Source organism: Impatiens glandulifera, chromosome 4, assembly GCF_907164915.1.
Source record: "Impatiens glandulifera chromosome 4, dImpGla2.1, whole genome shotgun sequence".
In the NCBI taxonomy this organism is placed as follows: Eukaryota; Viridiplantae; Streptophyta; class Magnoliopsida; order Ericales; family Balsaminaceae; genus Impatiens; species Impatiens glandulifera.
The window spans coordinates 9,128,684-9,143,885 of record NC_061865.1 but is presented as its reverse complement, the minus strand read 5'-3'; the positions used below and the strand labels follow the sequence as shown (position 1 = coordinate 9,143,885).

The window sequence follows — 15,202 nt, the reverse complement described above, 5'->3', positions numbered from 1 at the left end:
AGGGTATTTGTAATAGTATTGTTCCCGCCCTGTTCGATTTTAGGAAATTCCTACGGCACACCGTTTATATTATATTCTCTACCAAAATAAAATTATATAATATATATTGTAATATATTAAAAAATTATATTATTATACACATATAATGAATAAATAAATATATTGGTGAGTTCATATATCATAGTGTACATAAAATAATCGTGGTGGAGGACATAAATATCATCCTACTTCATCTCCGGTCAACTCTTGGTCAAATCGGGAAAAAACTGCTCCAAATGAGACAATTCGATTCAATTATCACGTGACAGTTTGAAATTGTCATTCTTATTTTAAATACAGTTAACTTATTATTTACGTGGTTCGGTAATTAAACTCACAATTCACTAAAATTCGGTAATTAAATTAGCGACATTAAATTTTATTTATTTATTTATAAATATCAAATAAATAATAAGTTAACCGCAGTATTTGAAATCATTTAGACAAAAATCTCGTTTTGTATTAACAAATCAACTCGAATCAATATTAGAAAAATAATAATTTAGATAAAAATATTTTAATTATTAATTTAGAAAAAATGTATAAACAATCGAGACCTCAATAATTTTATTTATTTATTTATAAATATTAAAAAAATAATAAATTAATAATATTTGAAACTTAGGACAAAAATATCGTTTGTTATAAAATTTGATATATAAATTTTTAATTAAAAAACCTAATAATAAATGAATTCGAATCAATATTAGACAAAGAATAATTTAGATAAAAATATTTTAATTATTTATTTAACTAATTTATAATTGAGGTAATTTATAATTGAGGAGAGAAGGTAAGATTTGAATAATAAATTATTTGAGATTAATTTCAAATAATATAAACAATCAAGATCTTCTACACATTGAAAATATATAAATTATTAAAGATTAAGTTAAAATAATATAAATAAACAAACAAGACCTAATAAATATGACTAGACATTTGAAAATATTCGAATACAGATAATATTGATTCAAATTGTATTATTTAAAAGATGTTGGGCCGTGGGCTTACCCGTGACCAGCTAACCAGATTGGATCGGGTCATTTAACAGCCGTAGGATCAGATCAGAAGTTCAATTTCATCCGTAGATATTTGAAGGGCCCATTATCGTCGGTGGCGATTCAGATTTGAGTGTACTAAAGAACTTTTAACTGCAAGAGTGAGAAGAAGGGTATCATCTAGATCTGACTCTTCTCTCTTTCTCTCTCTACAAAGAACCGCCGCACACATCGATTCAAAGCGGTAGGGTTTCTGTTTTTTGCTTAATCGATCGGAGAAGAAGATGAGGGAAATCATCAGCATTCACATCGGACAAGCCGGAATCCAGGTCGGAAACTCTTGCTGGGAACTTTACTGTCTCGAACATGGAATCCAGCCTGACGGCATGATGCCTAGGTAATTTTATCTTCATTTCTTACTCGATTTGATTTACTTTCTATAGATCTTTTGATTTTTGAATGTTTTTGTAGTTCTTTAGTCGGTTTTAGTAGTTTTCCTTTGGTTTTGTTTGAATCTGACTTCAGTTCATGTACATTTTCACTGTATGTACATTTTTACTGTATGCTTAGGTATGTTATCTTCATTTCTTACTCGATTTGATTTACTTTCATAGATCTTTTGATATTTGATGTTCGTTGTGGTTCTTTAGTCTGTTTTAGTTGTTTTCCTCTGGTTTTGTTTGAATCTGACTTTAGTTCATGTACATTTTCACTATATGTATGCCTAGGTAATGTTATCTTCATTTCTTACTCGATTTGATTCACTTTCATAGATCTTTTGAAATTTCAATGTTTCTTGTAGTTCTTTAGTCGGTTTTAGTAGTTTTCCTCTGATTTTGTTTGAATCTGACTTTAGTTCCTTTACATTTTCACGGTATGCTTAGGTAATGTTGTTCTCTTCGTTTGTTACTCGATTTGATTTACTTTGATAGATCTTTTGAAATTTGACTTAAGTTCATTTACATTTTTACTGTACGCCTAGGATGTTCATTTCTTACTCGATTTGATTTACTTTCATAGATCTTTTGAAATTTGAATGTTCCTAGTGGTTCATCAGTCGTTTTAGTAATTTTCCTTTGATTTTGTTTGAATCTGTCTTTAGTTCATGTACATTTTCACTGTTTCTTACAGATCCGTGTTCTTTTGTGTGTTTTTGCAGTGATACAACTGTAGGTGTTGGAAACGATGCGTTCAACACTTTCTTCAGTGAGACCGGTGCTGGCAAGCATGTTCCTCGAGCTATTTTCGTTGATCTAGAACCGACTGTTATTGATGAAGTAAGAACGGGAACTTACCGTCAACTTTTCCATCCTGAACAACTTATATCTGGAAAGGAAGATGCTGCTAATAACTTTGCCAGAGGTCACTATACAGGTAAACATCTGATTCTTATTTGTGTTATTCGATGTTTTTGTTTGTCAAACGCTAATTTCGTCTCTTGAATGTAGTTGGTAAGGAGATTGTTGACTTGTGTCTGGATCGAGTGAGGAAGTTAGCCGATAACTGCACTGGTTTACAAGGATTTTTGGTTTTCAGTGCTGTTGGTGGTGGAACTGGTTCCGGATTGGGTTCCTTATTGTTGGAACGTTTGTCTGTTGATTATGGAAAGAAGTCAAAGCTTGGCTTCACCATATATCCTTCACCACAGGTGCTTGTTTATTACATCTTTATAAACACAAGCATTTATAAAGTCTCCAAACTCGATTAACATCTTTGAATCTGATGCAGGTTTCAACTGCTGTTGTTGAACCATACAACAGTGTTCTCTCAACCCATTCACTACTTGAACACACAGATGTAGCTGTTCTTCTAGACAACGAAGCGATCTACGACATCTGTCGCAAATCCCTTGACATCGAAAGACCTACATACACCAATCTGAACAGATTGATTTCCCAAATCATATCATCCTTAACTACTTCATTGAGATTCGACGGAGCCATTAATGTTGACATCACTGAATTCCAGACTAACTTGGTCCCATACCCGAGAATCCATTTCATGCTTTCCTCCTACGCACCTGTAATCTCAGCTGAGAAAGCCTATCACGAACAGTTATCTGTTCCTGAAATAACCAATGCAGTGTTCGAACCTTCGAGCATGATGGCTAAATGTGATCCAAGGCATGGAAAATACATGGCTTGTTGTCTGATGTACAGAGGGGATGTCGTCCCTAAAGATGTCAATGCCGCCGTTGCCACCATCAAGACGAAAAGAACTGTTCAGTTTGTCGATTGGTATTCTAATCACTTTAACTTTTTACAGTTTTCTCATTTGTGTGTATGAACATGATATTAAAAACTAGTGTTTGTTTACAGGTGCCCAACTGGGTTTAAGTGTGGTATCAATTATCAGCCACCATCTGTTGTTCCTGGTGGAGATCTTGCTAAGGTACAAAGAGCGGTTTGTATGATCAGCAACAACACTGCTGTGGCTGAGGTGTTTTCGAGAATCGATCATAAGTTTGACCTTATGTACGCAAAGAGGGCCTTCGTGCATTGGTACGTGGGTGAAGGTATGGAAGAAGGTGAGTTTTCCGAGGCCCGTGAAGATTTGGCTGCACTTGAGAAGGACTATGAAGAAGTTGGAGCTGAAGGAGTTGATGAAGAAGATGAAGGTGAAGATTATTAAGGTCTGTTTGGTAATAGTTTTAGCAGTGTTATTTTGATGTGTTTTTATTATTGTTGTTTGTTTTAATTGTGTACTTTGATGAAAAACCAAACTTGTTTTGATGTGAAACTGTAAAACTTATCTGATGATGATGGGGCTTTTGTAAGCTGTTTCTTTTATTGGTTTGTTGAAACAAGAAGGATTTATTATGATTGATGAATGTTTTATTATGGTAGATTTTTCATATCTTGATTCTTATTTATTGCTTATTGTTATAAATTTTTATTTCAGATTGTTATGCAATTTTGTTGTTTTAGTTAATTGAATAATATTTTAAAAATTTATAAAATTAAAAGTTTAAGGAATAAATAGATAATTAGAGATGACCTGTGTCCGCATCGGACAGGACAGCTTAGGTAAAAGGGTAAGTCATTATTTTTTTTTTCATTTTTTGCACTGTAGGTAAAAGAAAAAGGAGAGCAGCGGAGCAGGTCATTATTTTTTTTTCCATTAAATTAGAGCAGTGTCCTATATGCCGGTCATGTCCAACTCTGACATTTTCATTATTATATAATATAATATACTCCTAACATTTTCATTATTATATAATATAATATTAGTTATATATTTAATTATACTATTTTTTCTTACTATTTTTAAGTAATATTATAATAATATTAAATAAATATATATTTTAAAATTTTACTATATTATAATATTAATTATATATTTAATTATAAAAATATTATAATATATTTTAAATTATAAAAATATTTTAAGTTATAATTACATTAACATGTTCATGGTGAAATTCTCAAATTTTCCTATAATATATATAATATAGGAATATTACTTATATATTTAATTAATAAATATATATTTTAAATAAATTAATATATTTTTTTATTAATTATATTAACACGTTTTAATTTTAAGGGTTTATATTCTCAAATTTTCCTATAATATAGAAATATTAGTTATAATAGTATAAATTAATTATTTATTTAAAATAGTATAAATAAAATTCACATTTAAATTATTTAGATAAGAGGGCGGACAGTATTGAAGTGAAATATTGATTTGACAAAATAAGAGAGCAGAAGTCTTGTTCTTGTGCGCTGCTGATGATGTTATGAGCTTGTTTTAGATTTGGGTTATTTTAGATAAAAAAATAAATATGTATTTGGATTTAAAATTATAGTTAATAAATTTGTGATAGATTAAGAAAATGTTTTTTTTCAAAATAGAGAAAATTAAGGAAATGTTAATTATTGATAAATTTGTATGATAGATTTTCAAAATAATTTTTTATTTATTTAAAATTAGAGTTTATTTTTCTTTAATGTTAACATAATAATCATATCTTTTTAAAAAAGTTAGAGTTTACAATTTAGTTTCTTTAATGTTAACTTACTTAGACGTATTTATTTGTACAATTTAGCTCACTCAGACTAATAACATATGTACTATTGAAAACTAAGAAGATTCTCATGCACACGAATAAAAATATATTATTACAACGTCCTGCGTTTATCCTAACCCGACAATCCAGACACTTTCAAAATTAAGCATCAATATATATATATATTTAATTAGCTTCAGTAAACAAAGATAATTTTTATTTATTAATTTATATATTTGTTAATTAAATATTAATATATTTTCTCTCATTCTTTTTTATTAATTAAACTATTTAAATTTATTTTATTTTTAACTTTATTTATTTATTTTTATATTAGTTTCTTTCTTTTATTTCATATTTTTTTATCCGTTTTTTCTATTAATTCTCAAATTCACATTTTTGAAGAGATTTTACAACTTATTTATGAGTTTTGTTTTACTATAATATTTTTGTGAAAAAATTATTTCTTATTTAATTACTATGAATAAAAATAAAATTAATACATTTTTATTTAATTTTTGTTTCATGACTTATATAATAGCAAGGAATATTGTTTTTGTTTAATATTTGATTATTAATATTTTGTTAATTAATGAATGAGTTGTTATTATTATCTAATTCTTGATTATTAATTAATTTATTTTTGTGTTGAAGCATTTTTGTTGTTAAATAAATAAAACATTGTTATATTTAATTATTGAACTAAATAATTTTAAAATAATTAATAATCAAGTTTAATATAAAAGTATACATAAAAAAAGACTAAATATAAAGTTAAAATAATTAATAATATATGCTATATATATAAAATTAAAATAATAAATACTCATACATGTATAATAAAAAATATATGAAAAAAATATAAAAATGGGAAAAACATTATGAAAAAAATACAGCAGAAAAACAGAGAAATAAAGAAGGAATTTGGAAAATTGATTATAATTAAAGTGACAACTTGTTTGGTCTTAAAAACCATATTACAAAACTCTTGATACATGCTAAGAAATGAGAAATTATAATCAATTAAGAGAAAGCTCAACAAATAACAGTAAAAGTCAATATTCATTTTCTCTATGACTGAAATATACTGAAGAAAGTAAAATATGAGAAGATAGTTAAATGGTCAGTTGATGCAATGAAAGCTCCAAAATGGAAAGTTAACGAGGTATGGAAGAATAAAATAGATTTTTTTTTGAAGATCATGCTTACAAAGGAAAAGTCTACTTGGGATATATTCAAACAAAGGTAGAGGTACTCAACTCACCTTTTGAATTCAAACTGTCTTCAAAAGTATAGGAAAAATTTATTGAAGACTAGAAGTTTATGGTGGTTGGAAACTTCATTGGGAAAAATAGAGTATCATTCCCAACTACCAAATAGACTATAATTAAACAGTGGGGAAAAAAGAGGTTGAAAAAAATTCTACATACATATGAAAGAAATCCTGGAGAAAGGCATACATACATATGATCAAATTGCATGAAACTGGAAAAGTGGTCAGAAGAGATAAATCTATAGAGCACACCAAAGGAAACGACCCAGATTTGGTTCAAGCCCTGGAACATTCCAGCCCACATGTACAATGCTGAAACAATTAGTCATTTTGCAGGTACAATTGGGAAACCATTACATATGGACCCAATAATTAAAGGAGAAGAGCACTTGTCATTTTTTATAATTAACATTGAAGTGCATCATATGAGTGTTTTGACAATGAAAATGACAGTTGTTGACAGAAAGAAAAACACAATGTCATGAAGATCTCTTATTAATGGAAACCAAAGAGATGTGCCTTTTGTAACACTTTTCTACACAATAAATATGATAAAGCTAAAGAAGAAGAGATGAAAAACCAGAAAAACCAAGAAGTAGAAAAGAAAAAGAAGGAAACAGAGGATGCTAAACTCAAAAATCAAACAAATGTAGAACAATGTGAGAAGGATTTTGGGAAAGAGGAAAGCAGTGAAGGAAAGAAAATAAGGGGAATTAAGGTGAAGAAGAAAAAGAAAATTTGCTATAATACAAAGGACTAGGATAAAAATAAAAGATGAACCTCAAGTTGTTGTTGAGGAAAATCAAGAGGAAGATACTCAAAATTTCAAATCTGAAACATAAAATTCTAAAGCCGATAAAGAAGATTTCAAAATCAATGTGGAGTTTAAAGCTGAAGCCGAAGATAAGAAAGACAAAAACACATAAATTTAAGTTCAAAATAAGAAAGATAAAAGTTTTGAAATTCTCAAAAGCAATTATTTTTATCAAATCAGAACGGGCTCGTACAAAGAGAATTCAAAATGAGAAACAACAATACTCATCATCCTTTTCAATACAACCTCCTTTCATCGCCGGAAAAAAGAGAAGAAAGCAACTCAATGAAAACGGATGACATGGGAAAATGCTAGGCTGGGATAATTAAGTTTGAATGTAGTCTATTCTGTTTGTAATATTTGTTTTTTAAAATGTATGAATGTTACTAATTAGTTTTTTAGGATCTTTTGATTTTCATCCATAATTATAACTAGGGTTTGTCTAACTTTGATTTCTAACTCTCCCAATTTTGAATTTTAATTAAATGATTCTAACCGTTTTCAAAAAAAATATATTCTTATAATATTCTTTTTTACCAATTTTTATAACTTTTTAATATCAACCCTATATATTTTATAATGTTATAAATTAAATCAAAATATTTTAATATCACTCAAATATTTTAATTTTGATTATAATTATTTATAAAAATTTATTAAAAATTCAAAAATTAAAATATACAAACTAAATTGTATTTTTTTAACATTATTATCAATTTTAAATATTATTATAAAATTATGTTATATAAAAAATATAAAATAAATAAATTAAATAAACAAATTAAAATAATAAATTATATAAATAAGTTTAATATATAAAATATACTTAAATTAAGTTTAAGGGATTGAATTAGAAAGAAAAAAAAAAAAAGAAGTTTTGAGTTTATGAAGAGTACAAACGTATATATGCGTTTGGAAGAGAGAGAAAATGATGAAAAACTCATTTTGAGTTTGCGTTTGGGTATCAGTCGAGAAAAATGTGGTTTGAGTTTGGGCATCGGTTGGAGATGCTCTAAATGGGTCTATTTTTTATTTTTATTAATACGTACAAATAAGTTAGTTGTAGTATATACGTTTAAGTGAGTTTTTTTATTAGAGTTTAAAATTTTATATATTTAATTTTAAAATAATGAAAAGTAAATAAAAAAAATTATTAAAATAGTATATAATCGTAAAATCGAAATTATTTATAAATTGTAAAATTTTATTATCATAAATTTAAAAGTGTAAGAGTTATCTATTTAAGAGATTGTTTAAATCATTTCGTTAAGTGAAATCATAAAGATTATAAGAGTTAACTTAATATTTTAATATTTTATTCAGTTTAAATATATGAAGTAAAAATTTAATTTAATTTTTTTTTTGACATTTTAAGTCTGTTATTTGAATTTAAGCCCTATAAAAATCAATAGATTAAGACTTTATTTTAACTACCTTAATAATTTAATTTTTGTCAAAATGATTTGTTGTTAAAATGTTCATTTTATTGATTTTAATCAACATATGATATCTACATCAAATTTAACTAATTGTAAGATTTTATGAAAACAATCTGAATGAGATTTTTGTTAGATAATAAACTCATTACACAACAAGTTTGCAATAAAAAATCTTAGTAAAGTTAAATGTTTTGTTACACATGAAATTAGAAAACCACAAGATCTTAGATATCTTTGAGAGATACTAATTCTATGAGATCAAAACTTACATATATATTAAATAACAAATTGATTAAGCTATTTATATTGTTAAAATACTTTATGTCAAAAAAACATTTTGATTATAAATAACAAATTGATTAAGCTATTACAATGATTTATTTATTTGGAGAATCATCTAATCCAATTACATGAATATTATTGTTAAAAGATTGGTAGACATATAGACTAATAGGTAAAAAAAAAATCTACATGGGTTTTAATTAATTAATCATTTTACCACATAGTCAAACATAGCATTTTCTTTTAGTTTAACTAACTTTTTTGGATTGAAATTTTATTAGTGGAAATTTGGTTCAACAACCCCATTGCTAATGGAAACTATTTCTCTTATAAATGATCCAATTTTCATGATAACCAAATTCTTTTTTACATGATTTATATTTATATGTGTAAAATAAATATAAATAAAATTTTAATAAAATATGTTTCTGCATAAAATGAGAAATTAACAATTTAAACATGACCATGGGCTAGTTTTGTTGCAAGATTTTGGTTTGAAGTGTAAATCTGATGGTTTCTATAATGGGTTGTTGTTACAAATAATACTTATTATTAAAATTTATTCAATCTTTAAAATTATTTGTGGTATACATTAAAAGTTATAACAATAACTATAATAAACTATCAACTAAAGTAACAAAAAAAAAATCCACATAACCTCCAAAAAGATGTTCTTAAGTGCATAGCTAGAAATCAAATAGAAGCGAGTTCAACTATAATTATAAATTTTTGATTGTAAATTTTAACTTCTAAGAATTTTTTATAACCCATTATAAATGATATTATAGTGAATTATTTAAGCGGCATAATGATCCTGTGATTTGTTTTTTGATTTTACACGCTAAAGATCTCATCTTTTTATTTCTTTTATAAATTGATAAATTATAAACGGAACACTAAAAAAAAAAATCTTTTTCGCATTAGGCTCTTTTTACCAACATCACAATCATGAAAACCTAACATTATATATAAAGTATGTTTATCTAGCTTCGATAATCGATATTGCAATCTTAATTTATGTCTTATCTGCACTCCTTTAAATTCGAAAAATATTTTAATATATTGATTTGGAAGAAGTTCAAACTAAACCACTATTCTTTAGTAATCATTTTTTCTTAGTTGCAAATGTAAGTCTTCACTCCTCCCACTCTTTAAAAGTCTTTAAAGAAAAGTCTTTATTCCATATTTCCATATAATACCTGACCTCAGAAGGTTCAATTGGAAGTGACTTACAAGCTAAGAACCATTTTTTTTATTCTAAGCTCTTAGCATTCAAACTTGTTTTGTGGCTTCGGTTGGATTCCATCTTAACTATTCAAATATTTTCAGATGATATAATCATTACAAACAAATCATTTAACTGGGATCGATAATTTCAGTATATTCTATACACAAAAGATGGTAGAATATGGTATCGATAACGAAATTATCAGTACGATAAATGTATAAGATTTTTAAAATTTTAATATATCGATATATACTAAAATAATATTTATAAATTAAAATTATTTAAATAATTAAAAATTTTAATTCTCATTTCAAAATTTAGATTTTTACTAGCATCACAAAGTTTTCAGCAAAATCAAAACGGTATTAACGTATTAACTCATTTTAATAAATTTATTTCATTTTCTAAAATGATTTGAGGTTCAACTCTAAAAATATATATTCTTACTCCCTAACCTTACTAAATTTATTCCATTCTCCATCAAATACATATTTGATGTTAATTTAATTATATAAACTTAATTTTTATGTTAATTTAATTATATAAACTTAATTTTTAAAAATAAATCAAAATTTATTACCATTCGCCAAATACCATACCGAAATCGCGATACACCTTTAATATTCAGTGTATTATTTGTATCATATCGACATAAAAAAAATGACATTCGTGTCACAAATAAATTAAAATAAATAGAATTCTTACCAAAAAAAAAAAAAAAAGTACTTAATCCTTTTACATCATAAGAAAACATTATGCACATGTTTGGTTCAACTACACCGGCCATATTCATTGGTGTCGGCTTATAATGGGGCAACAATTTCTATTGCAAGGAATAAGGATCCCATTTTCATGATAATTAATTCTTATTTATTTTACATTATTTCAAAAACAAATGTAAGGTCATGAAGTGGTAGGCTTTTAAACCCTAAACCATAATTTTAGTTAATTAGAATATATTACCTTTTTTTTAATTATAATCTTAAAAATAATAAATAATAAAATGAAGTCTTTAATGGTGATTCAGAATTCAAATCTCTTCCCATAAAAATGTGTTTTTTAAGTTTTAGGGGGTAAAATTAAGTTTTGTTTTAAAAGGAAAAAAACCTAATTTTTTTTAGTGTAGAAACATGACACCCTAACTGTCCTTATTTCCACTTTCATATAAATATAAGAAACAAAGTCCTCATAAATAAAAATAAAAAATTCTACTCAAAAATACCCTAAAGAATCAATTATAAAATTTGTCTTAAAAACTAAAAATTCACGAGTTTAATTTCATCGGAAAGCGTTTTGAGTTTAAACAGGGTCATACAAGTTAAAGTGTTATTCTAATTCTCTTTTAATTCTCCAAAAAAGAAATATCCTCCCTAAACAATTTATTGAATTATATATTTCATAATTATGTATATCAAAGTTAATGGTGAAAATATCATTAATAAATAACATTCTTAAAAAAAAGTTGTCATTCAAACAAGGCTTTTTTTTCTTGGAAAGTGGTTTGTGACTAATAATAGTGAATGAAAGATGGTGCATTTAATTTCCTATTTTTGTGGACTATAATAATAATCACCTACTCACCATCTCTGAGAACTTAGCATGCGCCATCATTTATTAAATTGACTATTATACCCTTGTTCTACACTACTTGTGAAGGGTAATTTTGATATTTAATATAATAAATAATAAAGTGAGTAACTTTGTTTCGAGAATCTTCCCAGGTCATCATATTCTTCTTCCGTATTCATTACGTAGTTAAGAACTCATTTGGCTGTGCTTTTTTAAGGGTTTATTTTTTAAAAATAATTTATGATATTATTTCTTTTCAATGATCAAATTACTCAAAAGAATTTTAAAAAATATAAAATAAATAAATTATATAAAATAATTAAGTATCGAATTTTTCTAAACTAATAAAGATCTCGATTCTGTTAAAATTTTCTTAAGTTGAAGTGAGGATTTACGATAAGGTGACAATGAGGTCGGAGGCTAGCGAATTGAGTAATACTAATTTGAATATTGCTTATTTATATGTAATTGACTCAAACTTGGTCTAATTGGTCTATCTGAACTCGAGTATAGCTCAATAATTAATATTACATCTCTCAATTCTATTTTCAATTAAAATTATATTAACTTAGAAGAACAATTAAGTTGAAAAACACAAAATCTTACAAAATAAAAAATTATAAACGAATTGACGGGTCTATTTTGGGTAATTTCAAATCGACTGAATTTTAAAATAGTTATTAATTAGGTTAAACATGTCTACCCGAATCCATCCGAAATTATCGATCATAAATTTATAAATATCGCACCGACTTCTCTGAGGAAAAAAACCCCAATTTTTTAAAATTAAATAAGATATTTTCAAACAAATTTCTAATAACCCAAATTCAAACAAGATCTAATATTAAATATTTGACTAAGATTTTATCATTAAAAAGAAAGACTAAGAAGAAGACTTTGTCTTCTCTATTTTTATTAATTGTCTAAACTGCCACCTGCCCCATTTAATTTTGTCAAGTTTAGACTAATCAGTTGATTAGTTGCATACCTATTCATTAATTGTTATACATTTGATAAGGTAAAGTTTTTTACCCAAAAAGTTTTAAATTCATCTTTTATACACAAATTCGTTCAATTTAAAATTTTCAATATTGTTTTTATTTTGTTGTAATTGTCAAAATGGTTTCTATTGAAGTTATCGCAGATCGGGTTTAGTAGATTTTTTTGATAAATTTAATTTTTATCTTATGATCTTATATTTTACCTCATACATTCAGAATTCACATTATACATTTTAAAATAAAATAAAAAGGCTATATTTTTAAACTAAGGTTGGTATAAATAGTTGAAATGTTGAAATTTGAATGTTTGCACCTAGTTTCAACCAATCTATATTAACTTTTAAAATTATTTTTTATTTTAATATATAATGTTTGATTATTTGTTTAAAATGACTTAAACATAATGATGTGTTGTCGTATTAATTTTTTTTTAAAATCTAACCACAATGAAACATTATTTTATCCACTCTTTTATAAATCACATTACTAAATTATTAATAAAAAAAATATTTTTATTTAAAAACAAATTATTTATCATTATATATTAACATCATTTAAATATTTTTACTAAAAAAAACATTTACTTTTATAAAATACAATCCATCAATATTTTTTAAATAAATCTTGGTTTATTTAAATATTTATTCGGTACATGTTTATAATAATAAACCTAGATTATATGAATAACTTGAATTAGTGTTAATTTTGAAAATAGATATATTTTTTTATAAAAAAAACTTAAAAAAATATTAATACATAATGATAATATAAAAATATTTTTAAAAATAAAAAGCATTTAAATATTTTATTTAATAAGTTAAGTAATATAATTAATGTTTGATTAAGATTAAACAAACTCTTAAAATATGTTTCATGTGTAATTTTTTATATTTATTTAAAATTTTATTTGATTTTTATAAATCATTTCTTAATCACGTTTTCTTTCTAATTATTAAATTATAAATTAATTTTAATTAAAATATTAAAATACCATATTTTTAACGCAAATAGCTTATTATTATTATTTTTTACAAAATCTCAAATAGCCCTTAAATAAATTGTATTTAATTTAAGTGGGTCTCATACATTTGCTAAAAAAATAAATAAAACTAAGGGTAATTTAGGAAGTTTAGTTTTATAGTGGTCCAATTTCTATACAAATATTAGAGCTTTCTTTTCATGAAAAGAGCAAGTCTTAGTCCTATTTGAAAATAGTCCCAAACATGAAGAATATCATTTTCTCTCTCATCTTCCTCTTCTTCGCCGGAATTTCCGCCGGAGAAGAAACCGACCATATTTTCGGCAGACCCATTGATCGAAAACTACTAGGACTAAAAAAGGAAAAACTCAGCCACTTCAAATTCTATTGGCACGATGTAATCAGTGGTCCAAAACCCACATCAATAATGGTGGTGCCGCCGGTTTCAAACACATCGTTCAATTTCTTCGGTTCAGTTACAATGATCGACAACCCATTAACGTTAGGACCGAATTTAACCTCGAAATTGGTCGGACGGGCACAAGGGTTTTACGCATCGGCTGCCCAACAAGATTTAGGGTTTTTGATGTTGATGAATTTGGTATTTGTTGAGGGGAAATATAATGGAAGTACTTTGACTGTATTGGGAAGGAATCCGGCGATGTCGGCCGTGAGAGAGATGCCGGTGACCGGAGGAAGTGGGCTTTTCCGATTTGCTCGAGGTTATGCTCAGGCGAAGACACATTGGTTGGATATTAAAACTGGAGATGCTACTGTTGAGTATAATGTTTATGTTTTTCATTATTGATCATCATTATATATGATGATTATTATTATATTTATGTTGCTTTGTTTAATTTAAAGTATGTGACACTTTTGTATGTGGTCCAATTTATTATGATAAATTATATGTGGCTCTTATGAGAAATGTTTGTGTAGTGCACACTATTTTAAATTGCAATTGGTGATTTTTATTATATTTGTTTGTGGTTAAGTGAACACTTTTTTAGTCTAAATTCATGAAAATGAGTATAATAGATCTAAATTAATATATTGATGATTTTTTTTTTAAAAATAAAATGTTTTTAAGCTTACTTTGTCTAAAACTCATCTCAGATAAAGATTTAGTTTAAATTCTTTTATAATTATATTATTTATTTAATAATAAAAAGAAAATCATAATTCACTATGATAGTTAATTTTAAGAAAAAAATATCATTAGTTTTGAAAATTTATATTTTATATATATATATATTTTTTTTTTGAAAGTGAGACTAATTAACAAATTATAAATACATTGAGTTTGAGTTATGGTGAGTGTTTTGCTAGAAAGTATTTATATTTTTTCTTCAATAGTAACGATATCCGAGTTTAGGGCGTTACATATGGTATTAGAGTCGGTCTAGTGGTAGGAACAAAGTGTCACAAGAGACCCCCTCTTGAATTTTACTAGAATAAAGTATCATGTGAGTCATTTTATATTCTTATTTTTTTTTGGAGAACGAGTCTACGAATGAGATCGCAATTAGGATATTACGTGACTAAATTGAAGAGACTATAATGTT

At 25.9% G+C, this 15,202-nt stretch overlaps 2 protein-coding genes across 2 annotated transcripts; both read left to right on the top strand.

Moving 5' to 3' along the window:
* Positions 1-1,203: 1,203 nt before the first annotated feature.
* On the top strand, positions 1,204-3,887 carry LOC124933595 (tubulin alpha-5 chain). The gene is made up of 5 exons (XM_047474018.1): positions 1,204-1,437; positions 2,200-2,414; positions 2,489-2,688; positions 2,769-3,277; positions 3,359-3,887. The coding sequence occupies exons 1-5, from the start codon at positions 1,325-1,327 to the stop codon at positions 3,669-3,671; spliced, it is 1,350 nt and encodes a 449-aa protein (XP_047329974.1). The 5' UTR covers positions 1,204-1,324; the 3' UTR covers positions 3,672-3,887.
* A 9,969-nt stretch (positions 3,888-13,856) lies between these two features.
* Positions 13,857-14,616, top strand: LOC124935941 (dirigent protein 20-like). Its single transcript, XM_047476385.1, has one exon. It carries the CDS (start codon positions 13,882-13,884, stop codon positions 14,443-14,445), a length of 564 nt encoding a protein of 187 aa, XP_047332341.1. The 5' UTR covers positions 13,857-13,881; the 3' UTR covers positions 14,446-14,616.
* Positions 14,617-15,202: the final 586 nt, after the last annotated feature.

Coding starts and splice junctions, on each gene's coding strand:
- LOC124933595 (XM_047474018.1), top strand. CDS start 1,325: ATGAGGGAAATCATCAGCATTCACATCGGACAAGCCGGAATCCAGGTC. Junction 2,415..2,488: donor TGCCAGAGGTCACTATACAG/GTAAACATCTGA, acceptor TCTTGAATGTAG/TTGGTAAGGAGATTGTTGAC. Junction 3,278..3,358: donor ACTGTTCAGTTTGTCGATTG/GTATTCTAATCA, acceptor GTTTGTTTACAG/GTGCCCAACTGGGTTTAAGT.
- LOC124935941 (XM_047476385.1), top strand. CDS start 13,882: ATGAAGAATATCATTTTCTCTCTCATCTTCCTCTTCTTCGCCGGAATT.